The 19,981-nt window shown below is 44.1% G+C and overlaps 1 protein-coding gene across 1 annotated transcript in view; it reads right to left on the reverse strand.

The window, feature by feature from the left end:
- Positions 1–19,981, reverse strand: part of EHMT1 (euchromatic histone lysine methyltransferase 1) — a 95,819-nt gene that overhangs the window by 61,256 nt on the left and 14,582 nt on the right. Inside the window, exon 3 of the mRNA XM_065418744.1 lies at positions 7,820–8,376. Coding sequence (XP_065274816.1) covers positions 7,820–8,376 — 557 coding nt within the window. The remainder of the gene's footprint in view (positions 1–7,819; positions 8,377–19,981) is intronic.

A 19,981-nucleotide genomic window follows, 5' to 3' on the forward strand; every position in this document is an offset into this window, starting at 1 on the left:
ACCTTCTCTCCTGCCCACATGCATCTCTCAAATGGGAATCTTGCGGGAGAAGGGTTCTCCTTTTTCTTCGGACACATGCTATGCTTTGTCCTGGCAGGCTCTGTGCTGCTGCAGCAGAACGGTGTCACACACAATGCAGTGTTGTCAGCTGTAACTGTAGAAGTCACTACCCGAGGCTTTGAGCCAGGTAAAGTTCCCTTCCTTGCTTTTTAACACAAAGGAATAGATACTTCAGCTCAGAGCTATATGGCTAGGAGCAGGGACATTCTAGGGAAAATTTTAAAATAAACCCCACACACTTAGTGAATTTACTACTGGGGAGAAAAGCATCAGGCTAAGAGCATAGAAAGGGAGGGCTTCTATTGTAGAACAGGCAGAGCAGGTACAAAGAGCAAGACTACCATATTATCTGTAACAATGAGCCTCGCCCCTGTTCTGGAAGGACCCACCTCCTCGAATGCATCTCAGGGTATGTCTACACTACACATTTAAGTTGAGTTGACATACAACCACCGCAGTAATTACTGCGGTTTTTCAGGTCCACACGACCCTCCTTCTGTTGGTGGTGCGCATCCTCCCCAGCAGTGCTTGCACCGACTGAAGAAGGGCAGTGTGGGGGGGCTGCCACCCAGGTTCTCAGCTCAGTGTGGAGCTTCCCACTGGAAGCCCAGCTCCCACCCGGGCTCTCAGCTCCTGGCAGCCAGGCAGAGGACTTGAGAAGTTACATCCAGTTTAATACTATCCAAAGCTGGGAAAGTACAAAGAGAGGTATTCTCAAATATTAGCCTGAGAACAAGGACAAAACTGGTGGTGAGTAATTTACCAGCCAATATTCCTTCATCCAGTTTGCCATCGTCAAGTCCTAACACGAATCTGCCTCATTTCCTGAAAGTCCAAATTCCTCCCCTTCGGGTGGCAGATGTATTGGATTTTTCTTCCATTTATGTCATTTTGTTCAATAATAATGAAAATTGCCCCTTTGGAATTCTGAGAGCATGTGAGATTAAGGCCATGTCACTTTACTAGGATAGGAACACTGGTATACTATCCCAGCCATGTGCTCCTGGCACGGACACAGCCGTATCAGAAGAGCTGGGCTTTGTACCAGTATAGTAAAAACATACTCAAGGGAAACTAGCTATACAGCAAAGTGCATATACACTAGAGGCTTCTGCCTGCACAGCTATGCTGGTCAGGGATCACGACTCATCACAACCCTGACCAACACAACTATGCCCGCAGAAGCCTGTAATGCAGACCTGGCCTCAGTGAGAGACTTTAGCACTGGTGAAAGATTCAGGATAAACAAACCTGGAGTCTGAGGTGCTCCTTTTATCCACAGGATAGGATAAGCTAATTTGCCTTGACCCTGACCTCGAGTGGCCACCTCCTAAGAAGTGAAACGGGTATGCAACTTCCACAGCCCAGTGAGTGTAGGTTTATTTGCTGAGAATGCCAATAAGGGGATGAATGCTAACTGTGTGTACTTTCAATGCTACAGACCCTTAGCCCTGGAATCTGGACTGAAATCATCTGGTTTCATGTAGGTTCATCAGAAAGCATAACATTCAGCTGACACCTATTCTGATAGGATTTAACTGGCAACCTAGAGGTTAAAAGCTCTATATCTCATGTCCAGTGCACTAATCCATCCAGTCCCCCACTATAGCTGAAGCCTTGAACTCTGTCCCCTGACTACACAGGATAAGAGGACAAGTACATACAGAGCTGGAGTAGGTCAATAATGATGTAGGTTTGTTGAATCCACAGCAATTTTATTTATTGTTCTCATGAAAGAGTTTTGGCCCAGGGGTTCTTTTTGTGTTTGTTATTTTTATAAAGGAGCTAAAAAAAAATAAAAAAAATCTAAGACTGGTTCTACTCTCATTTATCCCTCAGAGAGAGAGAGAGAAAAGTGGTCAGGATATCCCCATACTATGTCAGATATTCAGTCTCTTGGGGCCATTACTGTCTGGCGTCACTTAGGGCAGCCTTCAGGCTATCCTAACACCGCACAAAGAGAAAGCAGTGTACAGAGTAGCACCAAGAGCCATTGAAGTTAACAGAGTTACACCAGGCAGAGGGCAAAATCAATGTGGAAGAACACGTTCTAAAGCAGTGGTTCTCAATCTTTTTTCATTTGTGGACCCCTAAAACTTTCGAATGGAGGTGAGGTGCAGACCTCTTACGAAATCTGTTGTCTGTATATATAGTTGAATTCTGTTCAGTCAGTTTTCAGTCTAAGTCTTTCACAGACCCCTTTGACGTAGTCCGTGGACCCAACCACAGGTTGAGAACCACTGTTCTAAATAATGCATTTTCCCATAGAGCATCAGTTACACTTCACAGAAGAGGCTACCGAGTTATTCTCCCATGCAAGGCATTGTGGAGGCAGTCAGGGAGCCAAGGGAAGACATGCTGATGTCTAGCATGGGTTTCAGAAGATGCCCAGATCTAGACACAGAGGAGGCAGGATTGAACGGGATCTTTTCTCTGTGCCTCAGGAGAGCAGATGAGAAAGCTGCTGATGTCAGAACAGGAGCACACTTATGGCACTTGAGACGAAAGATTCATTGTATAGATGAATGCGAGTGCTCTCCATACTTTAATGGGATTGATTAGGTGTGTGTTATTGGCATGCAGCTCCCTTAGAATAGTAGGGAAAGTTATTAAAAATGACAAAGATGGAGTACCTCAATTTTTCCAGAGGCAAAGCAACTAATTAAGCCCTGTGCCAGCATGGCACACGGCATTCTGCCCAGAACCAGACAATTAAGAGGCCCTTCGTTACCAACCAAGTTACTAGCAAGGAAAGAAAACAAGACCAAAAACATCTCACTGTGTCAGTGACAAACACTGGTAAATATCCTCCAGCACAAATCATTTAACGAGAGGGCAGCTTCAGAGAGCACATCAGCAGAATCTTGCCATTCATCCTCGACATCCAATATACCCATTTCCAGCTTACACGTGTAAGCTCTTTCAGGCAGGGCTGCCTGTCACACTTCTCAGTGAAATATAAGGCTTCAGGCACTTCTGTCTCAAACACTCTATTAGCCAGGGGCTTGAAAACCTAACCAACTAGCCAGGGGACTAGCCCCATTAAGCCAGCACAGCCAGGTCCAGAGGCAGCACTCAGTAAGCAGCCCATCTCCCTTCCTTCCCCAGATGCTGGGACATGGAGGGGCCACAAGAGTCCAACCAATGTGCTGCCTCTGGACCTTACAGTCAGGGCCCCATCTTGCATATCAACCTCTGATAACTGGCGTTAGTGTAAATGGGATTCAAGCCCAGACTATCAAGCCAGCAAAATATATCACGAACTACACGAAAAAGCTGAAGGACTGTAGTATTGACGCTACGCATTTACATTAGGGTTGGCAGAGAATGACCATTTTCTTTAGCGAAATTCAAACATGCCACAGAGGGTTTTGGTGGTGGCCCAGCATACGAATGTTAACCTGGAACGGTACGGATGAGGACACTGCAAAGCTAACTATCCACAGCAGACAAGCCACAGTACTTAGACTCCGACTGGCACTCTTAGACCGGGTCTACATGTAAAGTTCCGCTGTAAGGTCTGTAGTGTAGACATAGCCCAAAGATGTGATTTTAGACTGATTTCATTAAAGCTGACCCACGTGTGTGGACACCTTATATCAGTTTAAACTTGGCTTATATTGGTTTAGCTTGCCACACAAGTTAAAGAGATGCAAGCCATGTTTAAACCAGTGTAAGAGTGTCCACACACAAAATCGAACCAGTTTAACTTCAGTTTAAAAACTGATTTAGAGCTTGTCTACATAGAGTTGTTAACTTCACTGTCTACACTTGAAAGGTAATGGGAATTCATTTAGGGTGTGAACTTAAAGTAGAATAGCTATTCGGAATAACTCCATGTGTGGACACTCTTGTTCCAGAATAAGAGTGCCCAGACATGGAGTTTTTCAAGAACAGCTATTGCACTTTAAATTCACACCTTACCTTAATTCGCGTTAATTTTCAAGTGTAGACAAGCCCTTAAATTACGTTAAACTGGTGCAATTCTGTGTTTAGACAAATCCTTAGGAACATTTATAATTAGATCTCATTCTTTTCTTCACAGCTGTTTGGGTTATCTACATTTTTGGGTTATGTACAGTTCATTTTCCTTCAGGAGAGACTATCCTTTCTGCTCTCATGGTACATTCCACTTGAAAGACAATCACGTCAATCAGGATTCCCCCATGTTCCGACAGTTCTATTCTCTGCAAAACTAGAGCATTCAAGAATGCGAATGCATCCTAGATGCTCACTGGCTGGCGACTTGTAATTGTCTATGCTTAGTTAGTCAAGCGTGAGAACTCCCTAGGACACTCTGAACACGTGGACTACATAGGAGAGCATGGAAGGGGTTTGGTACCAGGCTGTAATATTACTTACCATTGATATAACAAACAATACTTTGTAATGACGCAGCATCTTTTGTCTGGGGACCTTAAAGGGATTTACACCACCATTATCCCTGTTTTATGGACAGGGAAACTGAGGCACAGGGAGGGAAAGTGATTTGCCTGAGGTCATGTACTAACTCTTCCGTCTATGCTGAGAAATAGGTCGGCTTAAGTACATCGCTCCCGGGTGGGGATTTTTCACACCCGAGTGACATACCTGGGTCAACTTCATTTTTTAGTGTTGACCCAGCCTCAGTGTTAGGAGCAGAACCTCGGTCTCCCGACGCCATCCCCTGATCGAACCACCAGACAACACTGCTTTTTGTATTTCAATCGATCAAATACGAGGAGGGTTTTACTATCAAAGTTCTTAGGCTCTTCTAGAGTTGTGAAAATGAAGTTAAGTTTGATAAGGGGTTTAAATTCTCATGCCAGTGGGGCAGAGTATGGGGTTCTTTACCCAGAAAATATATGATCAACGGAAGCGTTCTGAAAGCATTTGAGCCTAAAACATACAACCAGCTTCCTTTTGGCCCATTTCCTCCTCTCGCAAAGCCTTTCATGTGCCTGAGGAAGCTGTAGGTGGACTAAGCAGGAAAGAAAAATCTCTCACGTGGGGTAAAAGATGCAAGGACATGTGTGCAACACAGTGGCTGGGCTGATGCTTTGCAAATATCAGTATTTTAAAACAAAATCACCATAGACCTGTAGCAATGAAATCTACGGCTGTGTTTTGGTTCCTAGCTGCTTTTCTGGTTCTAAAAGTGACTCCCGGGTGGAGAAACAACCAGTCTCCACCGGTTTTGTTTCTACCAAAGACCACCCAATTCACACAGAAAGGGGATGCCAAGTTTGCTTGAGGGGGACTGAAGTCCAAGAAGCAACTCTCTCTTCCCAACCGATTTTTGCAGAGGCCAAGAGAAAAGATTCTACAAATTGAGGACTAAGGAATCCTAATTTTTTCCTATCCTTGGCTCAGGCAACACAAGTTTCTAGCAGGAATAAAACAATGCTCTAAACATGAAAACGTGGAAGCTGCAGACTTCTACTCCCTCATCTGCTGCATGATCTCCAAAGGGTAAAGACTTGTTGCTAAGGCTGTGCCACCTGCAACTTAGGTGCTTTACTTATCAAGTGGAAAAGGCAGGTGTGATGGTGGAGTCTGATACTTTAAAAGACCCTGAGATACTATGGTGATGAAAGTCATATAGATAGAGAGAGATAACCAGGAAACTGAAAAATGGGAACTAGTCAGGACTTTGTGCTACTCAACACAGAACTGGATGTAGCCAAAAGCCATTGGGGGGAAAAGTCAATAACTATCCTGAATGCTGAACTGAGCAGACGTTTCGTTGTTTATAGAAACTAGATCAGATAAAAACAGAAAACTCTGTGCTCAAATTCAGATGCAACGGCTTGAGCATAGACAGACAATTATTCAACACCCATTGGCTTGGTCTTATTGTGTATTTTGCTTCTCTCTCAACCAAAACTAAATGGGGAGAGTTCTTGAGGATGTGATTTTAAAAAACCTGTGTGCACAGCTGCATGCCTAATTTTTGTGCCGTTACTGTGATTGCAAATGACCATAAATAGCCATGTGCTCAAGCAATCACAGTAACCGTGCACGTAAATTCAGCCATGCAATTGCTTGCAAATGTTAAACCCCCAGCTTTCTAAAACAAACCCGCAGCCTTGTGGGTTCAGGTACAAGTTATTCTGATTTACAGTCAAATAAAAGTGAGACAAGAGCAGTGAGGCAATCTCTCCTCACCTGATGTTTATCTCTTACAGAAAAATTGCCTCCTCCTGTTCCTCTGCCCCAAGGGATCGCTCGCTCCATGTGAGGTTCCACACGGGTTTGTGTTGTTGACCTGCTTAATCCAAGTGTATGAGAGGCCACCCTGGGAGATGGCAAAGCAATTTTGGCTGTAGTGCTTTATTTGGATAAGACGCAGTTCAATGTTGTGCTTTCATCAGACCTGGAAGTGCAGTAGTGATTCCCCCGTCACTAGCCGAAATGGGAACGGGAATGAGAGGGAGCTCATTGAAGTGCACTCAAGAGAAGAAGGCAATCGGGGTAAGGTCTGGCAGGGGTGGTTTCTGCCCACCTAGTGAGGTTGTGTGTCCAAGAGTGCACTATCTTGAAGTGCCCTTGCTTCCAGAGTCACAGATGGTGTTGGCAACTAACAGGACCTTTTCCCATCTACCTCTGGCTAGGTGCCTGTGACCTTTTCTTTCTGATCCAGACCTCGCCACAGGGATCCACAACTTTGTGACCTCTAGACTGGATTACTGCCCTGTTACAGCACGTGTGGCTCTGCTTGAGGATCATTTGGAAGCTGCATCTGGGGCGTAAGGTGTTGGCAGCTAAAGGGAACACATTACACCAGTCCTTCAACAACTGCACTGGCTTCCTATTTGCTGCTGGGTGCAATTCAAAGGGTTAAATCTGGCTTAGAAAGCCCTTTCTAACTTGGGTGCTGGCTATCTAAGAGTCTGCCTTTCTCCATGAGCAGCTACGGCAGTGGAGGGCAGTTGGGATGCTTTAGCTAAGAGATCCTAGACATGAAGTGCCAAAGAGCTGGTGGCAGAGCATTCTCAGTGGAAAGGCCTCGGTTCTGGAAACCATTCCCCGCCTAGCTGATCTGACAGAGCCAGAGTTTGCTAATGTTTAGTGCACAAAGCAAAGCCCACCTCAGTTCTCAAGCATCTGCTCAAAGGGGAAAGGATGGGATTGTTTGGAAGTGGGTGTTCCCCATGCCCCAAATCCATGGTGCCTCTGAGAGAAGGCAGAACTGTATGTTTTATTAAATGATGGGCATCCACCCTGAGTCACTCAGAAGGGCACATTTTATGACTGAATAAGTTTAATTAACAAATAAGAACTGTAGAACGGGATACTGATCTGGTGAGGTACCAGGACACTCAGCGACGTGCGACAGAATAAAACCCAGACATCGACAGTGGGAAGTTCCCAGAGTTTTCCATCGGGGTTGTGCATGATGTTCCTTTGAGTTGGCCTTATATGGAATCTGTTTCCAAAGCAACCCTGTGGATTTAGTAAAAAGGCTGAAGGTGCAACACAGCTGCGGCTGAAAGGCAATTACGGAGCTCACACAAACATGCTGGGGGAGGTAACCGATCAGTTGCACATTTAGAAACACAAACTGGGAGCGGGAGGTGTGAAGCTAATAGCAGCGGCGAGTTATAAACCATATCATCACCCCTGCCTCTTTGTAGGAGAAAGAGATCAGTGACCTAGCTGGACACTTCCAAATTACACCTGTTGGCTCAGATCAAGGCTACCATGCCACCCCCCCCTCCCCCCAAAACCCCAAGACCATTTAGCAGCAGAGCAACTCACTGCAGTGCATATACATTACCAGGCTAAGTGTGGGTTTAGGCATTGTCTTCCGTGCTCTGTGGACCTTGACTTCAGCGTTCGTGGCGGTGGCTTTTTTAGCATCCATGTCCTTACTCCCCTCCCCAAGCTTGGCTGGCAGGGTGGCTTGCAGCTGAGAAAAGGCGCTCAGAGTTCTCCCTTTGCTTGCTCCTCCTGGGAGGGTTTTCGCAGCATGGCCAGTGAGAGAAGCAAAGGTGCCTGTAGTCCTTAGGGGCTGCTCCTGCGCCATCTGCTTAGTTAAAATATATCCATTGCTCCCTGTTACAGAAGTCTGCGTGAAGTCATTAGCTTTCATGTGGTTCTGCTTCCCGGTCTCACTGTCTCTCTCCGAAATGCCATTCTCCGCTATCCTATTTAATTTAGTACTGGAGTCCTGCTGGCTCACTTTTGTATTGTCCTGAGTGTTTTTAGTTGGGTTTGGGTGGCTACCAGCTTCGTTGCGCTCACAGGAGCCATTGGTTTCACCATCTGCCGTCATTTTTGGTTCCCCTACTTGCTTTTCTGTAGCACTTTCATCTGCAGCCATGGCATTAAATCCTAGAGACAGAGGGCGAGAGAAAGAGGGGTTACAGGTTACTGAGCCTCAAAAGGAAGATATGGCTAACTGCCATAGTAACTATGTCACAGCAAATCCCCCCTCCCACCAAAAAACTGGACGCCTTTTTTACCCAGTTGGTTATTTTGGGCTGGCTCCTTAGCTAGTGTAAGTCAGTGTCGCTCTTCTGAAGTCAATGGAGCCATGACCACTTACATCAGCTGGGGGTCTGGTCCCTCACTTCTAACGATAGGTTTTCAAGGTAAAAATACTCTTTAGCATTCCCAGTAACTACATTTATTTGATCATCCTTCAACACCTAGCATGTCAAACAAAACGCTACCCAATCCTCCATGCCCACCTCAGGCAAAGCTCTCGTTACAAAGGCCAGAGTTACACCGGAAAAGTTTTGCTGGTACGGCTACACCAGCAAACTCTCCCAGGGCAGACGCAGCTTATACTGGCAAACGAATACTTTTGCTAGTATCACTTATACTGGTTCGGTGAATGAAATAAGCTACACCGGCAAAATCATTTTTTTGCTGGTATAACTGTGTCTACACTAGGGCTTTTGCTGGTACAGAAGCATCATCAAAAGCATCACACTCAGGGTGGATTTGATTTAAATCAAATGGATTTCTATATAAAAGTGCATTCTTGTTGGTTGTTATAAGCTTAATACATATTCTTCACACCTCAGAGATAGATGTAGGTTTTATTTTTAGAAGATACACACTATACATTTTTAAAGTGATTTGTTTTGAAAACTTTTCAGATTAGTTTTACAGCTATATCAGAAAATGAATGATTGTTTGGTTATTTCGTTTACCAAAGGTAATTGAAGCAGATATTTATGAAGTCATTGGGAGGGGAACTATCTCCAATTCAACAGGTTAATCATTAATATTTAGAGGATTTTCTTGCCATGCTGTATTAAGAGGAGAACATCACCAGACAGACATTTAAATTGTTTTATTTAACTAAAACAACAACAACATTATGTATTCTGGATTTTTTTCTTCAACAGCAAACATATATTTTAACAAAACAAGCATATGAATTTTTGAATTTAGTTACACATTCAAGTTTTTTAAAATCAGGTTTGTTTTTGTTAAAACTGTTTTTAACTAAAATAGTTAAATGAAATATTTAAAAAAAAAAAAATGAAATCGACTGTGTCAGCCAGGTCACCATGAGAAACTTAAAATATTGGCTTCTGCTAAAATATTGGCTAACTCGGTCGTCTTCACCTTCATTTTCCTGTTTGTTCATAATCTGGAAAAGAAAAAACAAGCTTTCCTACTTTTTCAGGTCCCAAACGATTTCACAATTTGGAATGAATTAGTCCAAAGGAAGAAAATATTCTTTCTACACCAGCAGAAGCAGCTACTGCTGTTAAAAGTGAGATCATCACTTCAACAGTCTCTGAATCCAAGTGCTTAAGTGACTTCCACCAGTTCACTGGTGTGACTTTCTTTAAAACATCATCAGCAAACATATATTTCTTGAATAGTTCACCCTTAGCTCTGAAGTTTATTATAGTTGGCATTAAGGAGGGATGACTGCTGGATGTCCATGTCATAGCCAACTCCTCTTCTTCAGCAGTTAACGTTTGACCCTGGTACCGAGTATTGAGAATATTTGCAAGAAAATGAGCTGGAGATAGTGCTTGTCCCATTCGTTTTTTTAATGCTTGTAATTTAACTCTGTCATTGCATATTTCTCTTTTCAAGATCTCACTCAGTTCCTTCCAAATTTCAACAGCATCGTCAATAAAACAGCTATTTCCCTGCATTTTGTTCAAGGCTACAGAAATAGGCTTCAGCATGTGTTCAACATTTCTCTTAAACCCAACGTTGAGAACTTTGGCAGTGACAGTGCCATCTATTTTTTCATGATTTTGTTCACAAACTGTCATCAGATTAGACCAGTTCTTGATATAGTGCTCAAAACAGTCCACTACTGAGTTCCATCGTACGTCCTGTGGGAGAGTTAGCTTGGTTCCTCCCACTTTTTTCAGAGCAGCTGCTGCAAAGTGGTTGTTACAGAAGTATTTTGCAATTTCAACAACATTAGCCTTCTAGTCTTTGGCTAGGAGGTGCATCAAATGAGCACTGCAACGGTATGTTATTAACTTGGGACTCTCTTCATGCTCTTCTAAATAATTTCTTCTCATCTTGGATACATTTGCAGCATTGTCTGTGACCAAGCTGCGTACTAGACATTTGAATTTTTTTTCACAGTTTGTTATAGTTTTTACTGCTACTTCTTGTAAGTATTCTGCTGTGTGCGCATTTCCTGATGTATCAATTGTTTCTGTAAGAAAGACATTCCCTTCGTCTGTCATCACACAAGCACATACAACAGGATCATTGTGGACACTGTTAGGTTAACGATTTTATCCTCTAGACCTTTTGCACACTGCTCAATTTCTCTTTCATACACTTTATCCAGCAATTTGCCTGCGACATCCGCTCTGTTGGGTGGACTGTATCCTGGTCTTAATGACTGAACCATGTTAATGAAGTGTGGGTTCTCAATCATACGGAAAGGAGAGTTTGTTGCATAAACAAACAGGGCAATTTTTTCATCAATTACACCTCTTTTTGTAAACTGCTGGTTCTTATCACAAACTTATCTATGGTTGTTTCTGGGTGATGGAGATTTTTTTCCCTTTTTGCTACAGTTGATATACTGTGGCTATGTGACATACATGATGTGACTGAAACACTATCATTGGCCGATAACTCTGATACTATAGAAAATGATGGTGATTTTGAAGGTGGATAGTCTTCAGAATCCTGTATGTTGAGGATGGATTCTCCTAAACAAAATAAGTCAATGCAGTTATTTAATTATTATTACCATACTGCTCATTTAGTATTGCTCATTGCATTCACTGACATTCAGTACTACTTTAAAGGTGAAATTGTAAAAGGAAGATCTGCCTATGTCAGCTATTTATTTTTTATCACAACTGCATCTAAAATGCTAGTACAGTAACTCCTCACTAAGGGTACGTCTATACTTACCTCCGGGTCCAGCGGTAAGCAATCGATCTTCTGGGATCGATTTATCGCGTCTTGTCTAGACGCGATAAATCGATCCCGGAAGTGCTCGCCGTCGACGCCGGTACTCCTGCTCCGCGAGAGAAGTACACGGAGTCGACGGGGGAGCCTGCCTGCCGCGTGTGGACCCGCGGTAAGTTCGAACTAAGATAGTTCGACTTCAGCTACGTGAATAACGTAGCTGAAGTTGCGTATCTTAGTTCAAAGTGGGGGGTTAGTGTGGACCAGCCCTAAGTCGTCCCGGTTAACATTGTTACATTGCTGATCAATTAGGGAACATGCTCGTTTAAAGTTGTGCAATGCTCCCTTATAACGTTTGGCAGCCGCCTGCTTTGTCCACTGCTTGCAGAAAGAGAAGCCCACTGGAGCTAGCTGGTGGGGGCTTGGAACCAGGATGGACCAGCAGCCCCCCATCAGCTCCCCGCTCCCCTAAGTTCCCTGTGCAGCAGCCTCCCAGCAGGCTATCAATTGCCAGGCAGTTCAGCTGTACCTCCCCCCACTGCCGTGTGCTGCTCCTGCCCTGGGAGCCTCCTGCTTGCTGTGCAGGGGGGGAGGGGCTTATGTTAGGGTATCCCTCTCTCCCCCGCTTCTTTACCCCAACGGGCCATCTCCACAGAGCGGTGGGGTGGGGGTGGACAGGGCTCAGGAAGGAGGGAGCTTGCTGGGAGCAGCTGCTGTCTCAACTTCCTGATCTACTTAAAAAGGCAATGTATTTAGAATGGGGTCAGCGTACTTAAATGGGCAATGCGTCTCTCTCTCTCTCACACACACACGGTGTGTGTGTCTCTGTCTCTCTCTGCCATGCTGTCTCCCCTCCCTCCATTTGTGCTGCCTTGTAGAGTGTGAGGCTACATTAACAACAACGTGTTAATCCTTGAGGGCTAAGTGCTAGTTCATCATTTAGCAGCAAGGCATTCCCTGGGAAATACCCCACCCTCTGACTTCACCACCTCAACCAAGCTTCACAATTATCATTGCTGTGTACAGTATTAAATTGTTTAAAACTTCGTGTGTGTGTGTGTGTATATATATGTATATACACATATACATATATATACACACACACACACACATATATATATATACACACACACATATATATATATACACACACACATATATATATATACACACACACACACACATATATACACACACACACACACATATATACACACACACACACACACATATACACACACACACATATATACACACACACACACACACACACATACACACACACACACACACACACACACACACACACACACACATATATACACACACACACACACACACACACACACACACACATATATACACACACACACACACACACACACACACACACACACACACACACACATACATATATACACACACACACACACACATACATATATACACACACACACACACACACACATACATATATACACACACACACACACACACATATACATATATACACACACACACACACACACATATACATATATACACACACACACACACACATATACATATATACACACACACACACACATATATATATATATATATATATATATATATATATACACATATTATGTCTTTTGTCTGGCAAAAAAAAAATTCCCGGGAACCTAATGCCCCCCGCTCTCCCAATTTACATTAATTCTTATGGAGAAATTGGATTCGCTTAACATCGTTTCACTTAAAGTAGCATTTTTCAGGAACATAACGTTAAGTGAGGAGTTACTATACCATAGAGTAACAACTATATTTTTTGCTCAAACATGAGAATTCAAGAATAGTCCAGAAGGAAGACAGGCAGTCCTTAAGAAAGAAGTATGAAATAAAAAAGTTAACCAACCTAAAGATCCTGCCTGTTCAGACATGTTCCTTTCATCATCTTCAATGCAACTTCCTCCTGAGAAGGAACACTTCTCATGATGTTGTTTCATTCGGGCAATCAGGCCTTGCATTTCTTTGTTGCACTGTTTGCATTTTGCACGCGTGCCTGTCTTACCCACAGGTAGAGGAACTTCATTAAAATATTCCCAAATTGGGTCTCTTTTATGGCCTGCTGTCATTATAGGTTTTCCCTTCCAGTGAGGGAATGGTACGGTAGATCTCAAATCAATGAAGGCAACACTCAGAAAGACCTCAAGACTTCTGGAATATGCTGCTCAAACAGTTTCACTTTTGTTTCTACTGCCTGTCCCTCCCTTCTCACATTTATCTCCAGACTTCTTCTCCTTGTTCATATCTATTCCACCCCCAACAATCTTTGTATTCATTGAACTTTTTGAAACTTTGCACTTTTAGAGAGAGGTAAGGGATTGACTCTGTGTATACAAATTTGCAGAGGGACAACATGGTTGACGTCTGTTATTTCTCACCTCTATATATTATTTATTTTAAAACATTTTTGCTGTTAAAAAGCATGTTATTTGTGGAGACACAAATCTGCAGTTTGAGAACTGCAAAACTAAGCATCTCTGATGGTATCTTCTAGACTGAGCACTGAGTCCCACTGGGTAGATACAAAGATTAACCTAAATAATCTATACAGAAGCTCCTAGAACCCCATAAAATTGGGTCCCTAATCCATGAACTATTGGAACCCATTTACAAAACTTTTCCTAAACATTACATGAATATATTGTCTCATACTATACAATTAGAAATTATAATCCCTATTCCATGATGAGATATCTTTGAGCTATAATGTTTCTTCATTAAAACTATCTTTAGACAGGTTTTTTCCTCAAAAAGCATTTTATCAAAAAATTTGATTTAAATTTAAAAAATCCGCATTTTTTTTTTATTAAATCATTGATTTTTATCCACCCTGATCACACGCTGACTGATGTTGCTATACCAGCCAAAGTTTCTAGTGCAGACCTGCTCAAAGAGTATTTAGCTTGCCTAAAAAGCATAGGATCAGGACACATGGTTTCCTAGCAGAGGCATAAGGCAGAGTAAACACAATGCCAAACCACTTAACACAGTTCTAGGCTAACCACATTCATCGAATTCAAATTACAGTGAGAACTGTGCTAACAAACTGAACGAAAAAGCTCATTCACAACTAGAACAGGAAGGGATGTGTTAAAAGTTCTTTTCTCCCTTGCAAATGCACCCCCCCACACACACACACAAATTGTCCCATCCAAGTTGTAGTTCCAAGTAAAAAGGATCCAAATATGAACTACATGTGAAGCCGAAAAGTTGCCAGCCAGGACAACTAACAGCTCCCTGGACAACCGGAAGCGATAACAATTCACTGGCCTGTTCTGTGGAATGATTAGGTTGACCTACTATCAGGGATTCCTTATATTGTTTTCTTTCCCGAGGCCAGACAGATTAAGAAGCATAAGGATAAAATACCACCTGAAGCTTTGAGCTATCTGTCTAACTGGGATGTCAGGGCACGTGGGACTAATTTACAACCTGTTTGATTTGAAATATGTATTGGTATTTTAGGCTGGAATTTTTAGAAGGGCTCAGAACCTTCAGAAGAAGCCAGATTTTCAGAACAACTCAGCACATTGGATACGGAGCTGCTTTGAGAATCTGGCCCTTTAGATCCATCCAAACATTCTCTTAGGGGAATCCCGCCCCTCTCTTCTGCTTGGGGAAGAAGTGATGTGGTTCTATAGCATGGGAACAGATTTTGGACTACACAGGGGGATTCACGTACCTGGAGCGCTGGATCCGAGCTCAGCTCTACCAGCCGTTGCTGAGACCCAGTGCAAAGATGGCACTGGACGCACGGCAGGGGCTGGTGAATCTAAGGAACCGAGCACTGGCTGCAAGAACCAATGTACCTCTGAGACTGCAACAGGGGCTGGAGAACAACCTCCGCTGCCACAAAGATGGCAGCAATGGAGCATTCTCCCCTGGTGTGGGACCCAGCGTCTAAGGCAGGGATGGGCAAACTTTGGCCTGGGGGCTGCATATGGCCCTCCAGACATTTTAATCCGGCCCTCGAGCTCCCGCTGGAGAGTGGGGTCCTGGGCTTGCCCTGCTCCGGCGTTCCAGCCGGGGAGTGGAGTCGGGAGCTTGCCCCACCCCGCTCCGCACGGCTCCTAGAAGCAGTTGCACGTCCCTCCTCTGGCTCCTATGCGTAGGGGCAGCCATGGGGCTCCACACGCTGCCCCTGCCCCAAGTGCCGCCCCCGCAGCTCCCATTGACTGGGAACTGCAGCCAGAGAGAGCTGCAGAGGCGGCACCTGCGGACGGGGCAGCGCACAGAGCTGCCTGGCTGCACCTCCGCGTAGAAACTGGATGGGGGACATGCCGCTGCTTCTGGGAGCTGCTTGAGGTAAGCGCTGCCCAGAGCCTGCACCCGATACCCTCCCGTGCCCCAACCCCCAATTTTGTGAGCATTCATGGCCCTCCATACAATTTTCATACCCAGATGTGGCCCTTGGGTCAAAAAGTTTGCCCACCCATAGTCTAAGGGACTAGGAGGCTGATTTGCCCCTAAATTATGAGATCTTAGTTTTTGAATTATATATTTATTTTTTAAAGTATTCAACTCATCTTTAACACACTGTCTGCAAATGGGTTTCACCTGGAGAGTCACAGTGGCACCGGACTGTTTCACTTACACACACTCCATATCAGCTCTAGCACTTGAAACACTCATAACGTTTCCTAGCACTTCCACTTTCTCTAGTCATCAGCTGAGATTTAAAATGTTTCCCCATCAGAGCCATTTGCCATTAGTCCTAACACTGATTATAAATGTGCCATATCAGCTTCACCTTTAAAGCTCTCGCTTATTTCACATTGAAATCAATGGATGTTTGGCACTGAATATCGTGCAGGAAAGTATCTTCATGTACATGGCTTTCCCATGGGACTCTGCGGCTTCGGCCTGGCTAGGACCCTCCATTAGGAATGCTCTCTTTTCCCACACAGAGAAGGTCAGGCATGGTAGAGCTCCCCAGGTGGATACCGCCAGTCTAGACTACGGACAGCTAAGTAACTTTTAAAAATAACTCACTAGTCTTCCCTGCAGGAGACCAGAGGCAAAAATGTGCCCCAGCCATGCAGCTTCATGGATGTGCAAGCAGGCTTCAAAGCCAGAGCAACCCCAACTCTTGCCACTCGGGACAGCTTCAATTTAAGGAAGCATTCACAGCTTAAGAAACCAGTAAGATGCAGAAGGCATGTGCTTTTGCCAGCTGTGATTTAAAAGGAGGAAAGACACAAGAATGGATTTTTCTGTTACTGACCACAATCACTGAGGGGAAACATTAAGCTAAAGAGCAGAAGAAAGCCGACAGCCCTTTATATTCCCCAGTTTGCATTTTTAAATTGGTCTTGGTGTAGCCATTTCAATCTTCATTTCAGCGATGTTAGCACTGGGAGAAACACACAATTACGGGTCGAGATTTGCAAGGCTCCGGGAGTGGAGGGTTCCCAGCGTTTTGCAGGAGGCACAAAGCACCTGGCAAGAGGAGGCCCTAAAAACAGGGCAGATTTACGCTGCTGAGCATTCCCACTGAAGCAATCAGATAGCTTCTGCAACTGACAATTGTTGCACTCTCTGCTCATTCAATTTAGCTGCCATAAAAGTGACCAAATCAAGACAGATTAGAGGAGTGGTTCAAAACCAGGGGTCCGGGGCCCGCTGGGGGGCCGCGAGCAGGTTTCAGGGGGTCCACCAGGCAGGCCAGCATTAGACTTGCTGGGGCTCAGGGCAGAAAGCCGAAGTCCCACTGCCTGGGGCTGAAGCCAAAGCCTGAGTAACTTAGCTTCACAGGGCCCCCTGTGGCGTGGAGCCCCAGGCAATTGCCCTGCTTGCCACCCCCTAATGCCGGCCCTGGCTTTTATATGCAGAAAAGCAGTTGTTGTGGCACAGACAGGCCGTGGAATTTTTATAGCATATTGGTGGGGGGCCTCAAAAAGAAAAAGGTTGAGAACCCCTGGATCAGAGCACTACACTAGGGGAAAGGATAATTGTATTACTCCATAAAGGACGCAGAGACTTTATGAAAAAAGCCACTTGACTGAAGTTTAAAAAGAAAAAAAAAAACCCTACAATTTTCTACTTTTAATAAATGTTGAACATAAGAACGGCCGTCCTGGGTCAGACCAAAGGTCCATCTAGCTCAGTATCCTGTCTACCGACAGTGGTCAATGCCAGGTAGTCCCAGAGGGAATGAACAGAACAGGTAATCATCCCCTGTTGGCCATTCCCAGCTTCTGGCAAACAGAGGCTAAGGACACCATTCCTGCCCATCCTGGCTAATAGCCATTGATGGACCTATCCTCCATGAACTTATCTAGTTCTTTTTTGAACCCTGTTATAGTCTTGGCCTTCACAGCATCCTCTGGCAAGGAGTTCCACAGGTTGACTGTGCATTGTGTGAAAACTCCAATCTGATGGGCTGAACAAATGCCATTAATCTTTACAAACAGACAAACATTTCTGAACCTTGATTACTGGAAACTGTACAAAGCGACAAAGGAAAATAGTCCATATTCTGTAGAGTAGTATGGAACTTTAGAACTTGACAGTAGACCTACCGGCCCCTTTTTCCACTGTGCTGCACCTGTGCAATCATTTACGGCAAAGCAAAGTGAACATGTTTCTGATTTCATAGATTTCAAGGTCAGAAGGGACCATTGTGATCATCTAGTCTGATTTCCTGTGTAACTCAGGCTATAGAACTTCCCCAAAATAATTTAATACCATTCTGCACCGGTGTAAGCAAATGTACACGGTGCAGAACAATGCAAAATCTGCCCCTTTGAGCTTCCATCCACAACCCACTTATTTGCTGCTCAGTGGAAGGAATGAAATGTGTCATAGGGTCTGACAATCTAGTTTCTAGTGGACACGTGTCAATAGCAAAAATTGGGATTACAATGATCATCCCTGCGCTCCCTGGTTGGTGAAGCCAGCAGAGAGGCCAAGGATTTAAAATGACCAGAGATTAAATTTCCCTTTCATCTCAGGTCAGGTTTGAGGCACATTGTGGCGAAGGCTTGTACTACAGCTGCCCATGAAGTACCTGCTCTGGGGAGAAAAAAGATAATCAATCAATCTTCAGAGCTGTCAACCTGCTATTTTTCACCAGCACTAAATCGAAGAAAATAATAATAAATTGACTAGTTTAAAAAAAAAAAAAATAATAAAAAAGTTGGCTGCTCCCTGCAAACATATTTTTGCGCTGCCCAAATCCCCTATGAGAGCTACCGTGACAATGCCTGATGGCCTGCATGAGCTCATTCAGGAGTTGCTAAGGATTATCTCAGGTCCCTGCCCAAGCCTCTAATTAGAAAGACCCCCCACTAAGCTCCAGTTTGTGTCAAGCTCTAAACTGCTTAATAAGACCTGGTAACATAATTTAGTCTCTTTTTATAGTAGAAACACCTTGATCTGGTGATAAAAACATTGTCATGCCAGCTCAGAACAGCTAGACCTAGCCTAGTATCCTGTCTCTGGCCCCAATTCAGCAGTCCATCCCAACACAACAAAGCCCTGGCTTAAGTCTCATTCAAGTCACGAGTTTAAAAAGTAAAGCACCTGCTTTGCTGAACAGAGATGGACTTAAGTACACTAAGTACATTGCGGAATTGGGGCCTCTGAGAGTGGCGAGTACCAGATGCTTCAGAGGAAGGTATAAGAAACCTCATCATGGATAGTTATTAAGTAGCCCATAGCAGAAGATCCTCCCTAACCCCAGACACTAAATAAAGAGCTTATGCCAGGGGTTCCCAAACTTTTTGCCCATTTTGCGACTTGCTGTTTCCTGTGACCGCAGACAGCAGCAAAGCAACATAGCAACTGAAGAAGCAAAGGAATTTACACATGAAGTATGTTATTGAATGCTCTCTAATGTGACACATGGGCTTGTGTGTAACGACACAGCGTCTCGAAGTCCGACGGCGTGGCAGAAATCGAACATCTAATTGCCGATGTGACATCAACAGTAGATCCATACCGAGGCTTGATGGATACAAGTGTGCTGAATCCAGCGTCACACAAATATGTGCTCGTGAATGGCACCAGCAGTTGCAAGGTGTGCGTTGAGAGTGCAGGATATTCATTCTTGATAGTGCACCAGAACGCCGGGAGATAAAGTTGGGCATAAGTTCCTTGCAAGAATTGATTGCAGGAAATTTCAATGAGCTGTTTGATTTCAGATGCTGGCAAATCCATGGCATCTCGGGCTTGCACTGAAAGGGGTTTTGCACCCAATTGGACTTTGTCATGTCCAAGTCAGGGAAAAAGGATGTAAATTGTTCCTCCATCTGCCTGAGATGCTCAGCAATCACCTATGTGGGTGGCTGAACAATTTTATTGTCAGCCAGGAACTTGCAAAGCTGTGGGAAGGAGTCATAGTTTGTCTTCAATAGATTATTCTTCTAGAAAACAACTTTTTTCATGAATCCTGTTATTTGATCACTCAGCTGAAGGATGTGGGTGTTCTTTCCTTGCAGACCTTTATTCAATTCATTCAGCTTCCCAAATACGTCTGGGACATAGGCACATCTTCCTCTGGTCACACAGAAAATCAATTCACTCTTTT

This window comes from Emys orbicularis, chromosome 18 (assembly GCF_028017835.1).
Source record: "Emys orbicularis isolate rEmyOrb1 chromosome 18, rEmyOrb1.hap1, whole genome shotgun sequence".
Lineage (NCBI taxonomy): Eukaryota > Metazoa > Chordata > Testudines > Emydidae > Emys > Emys orbicularis.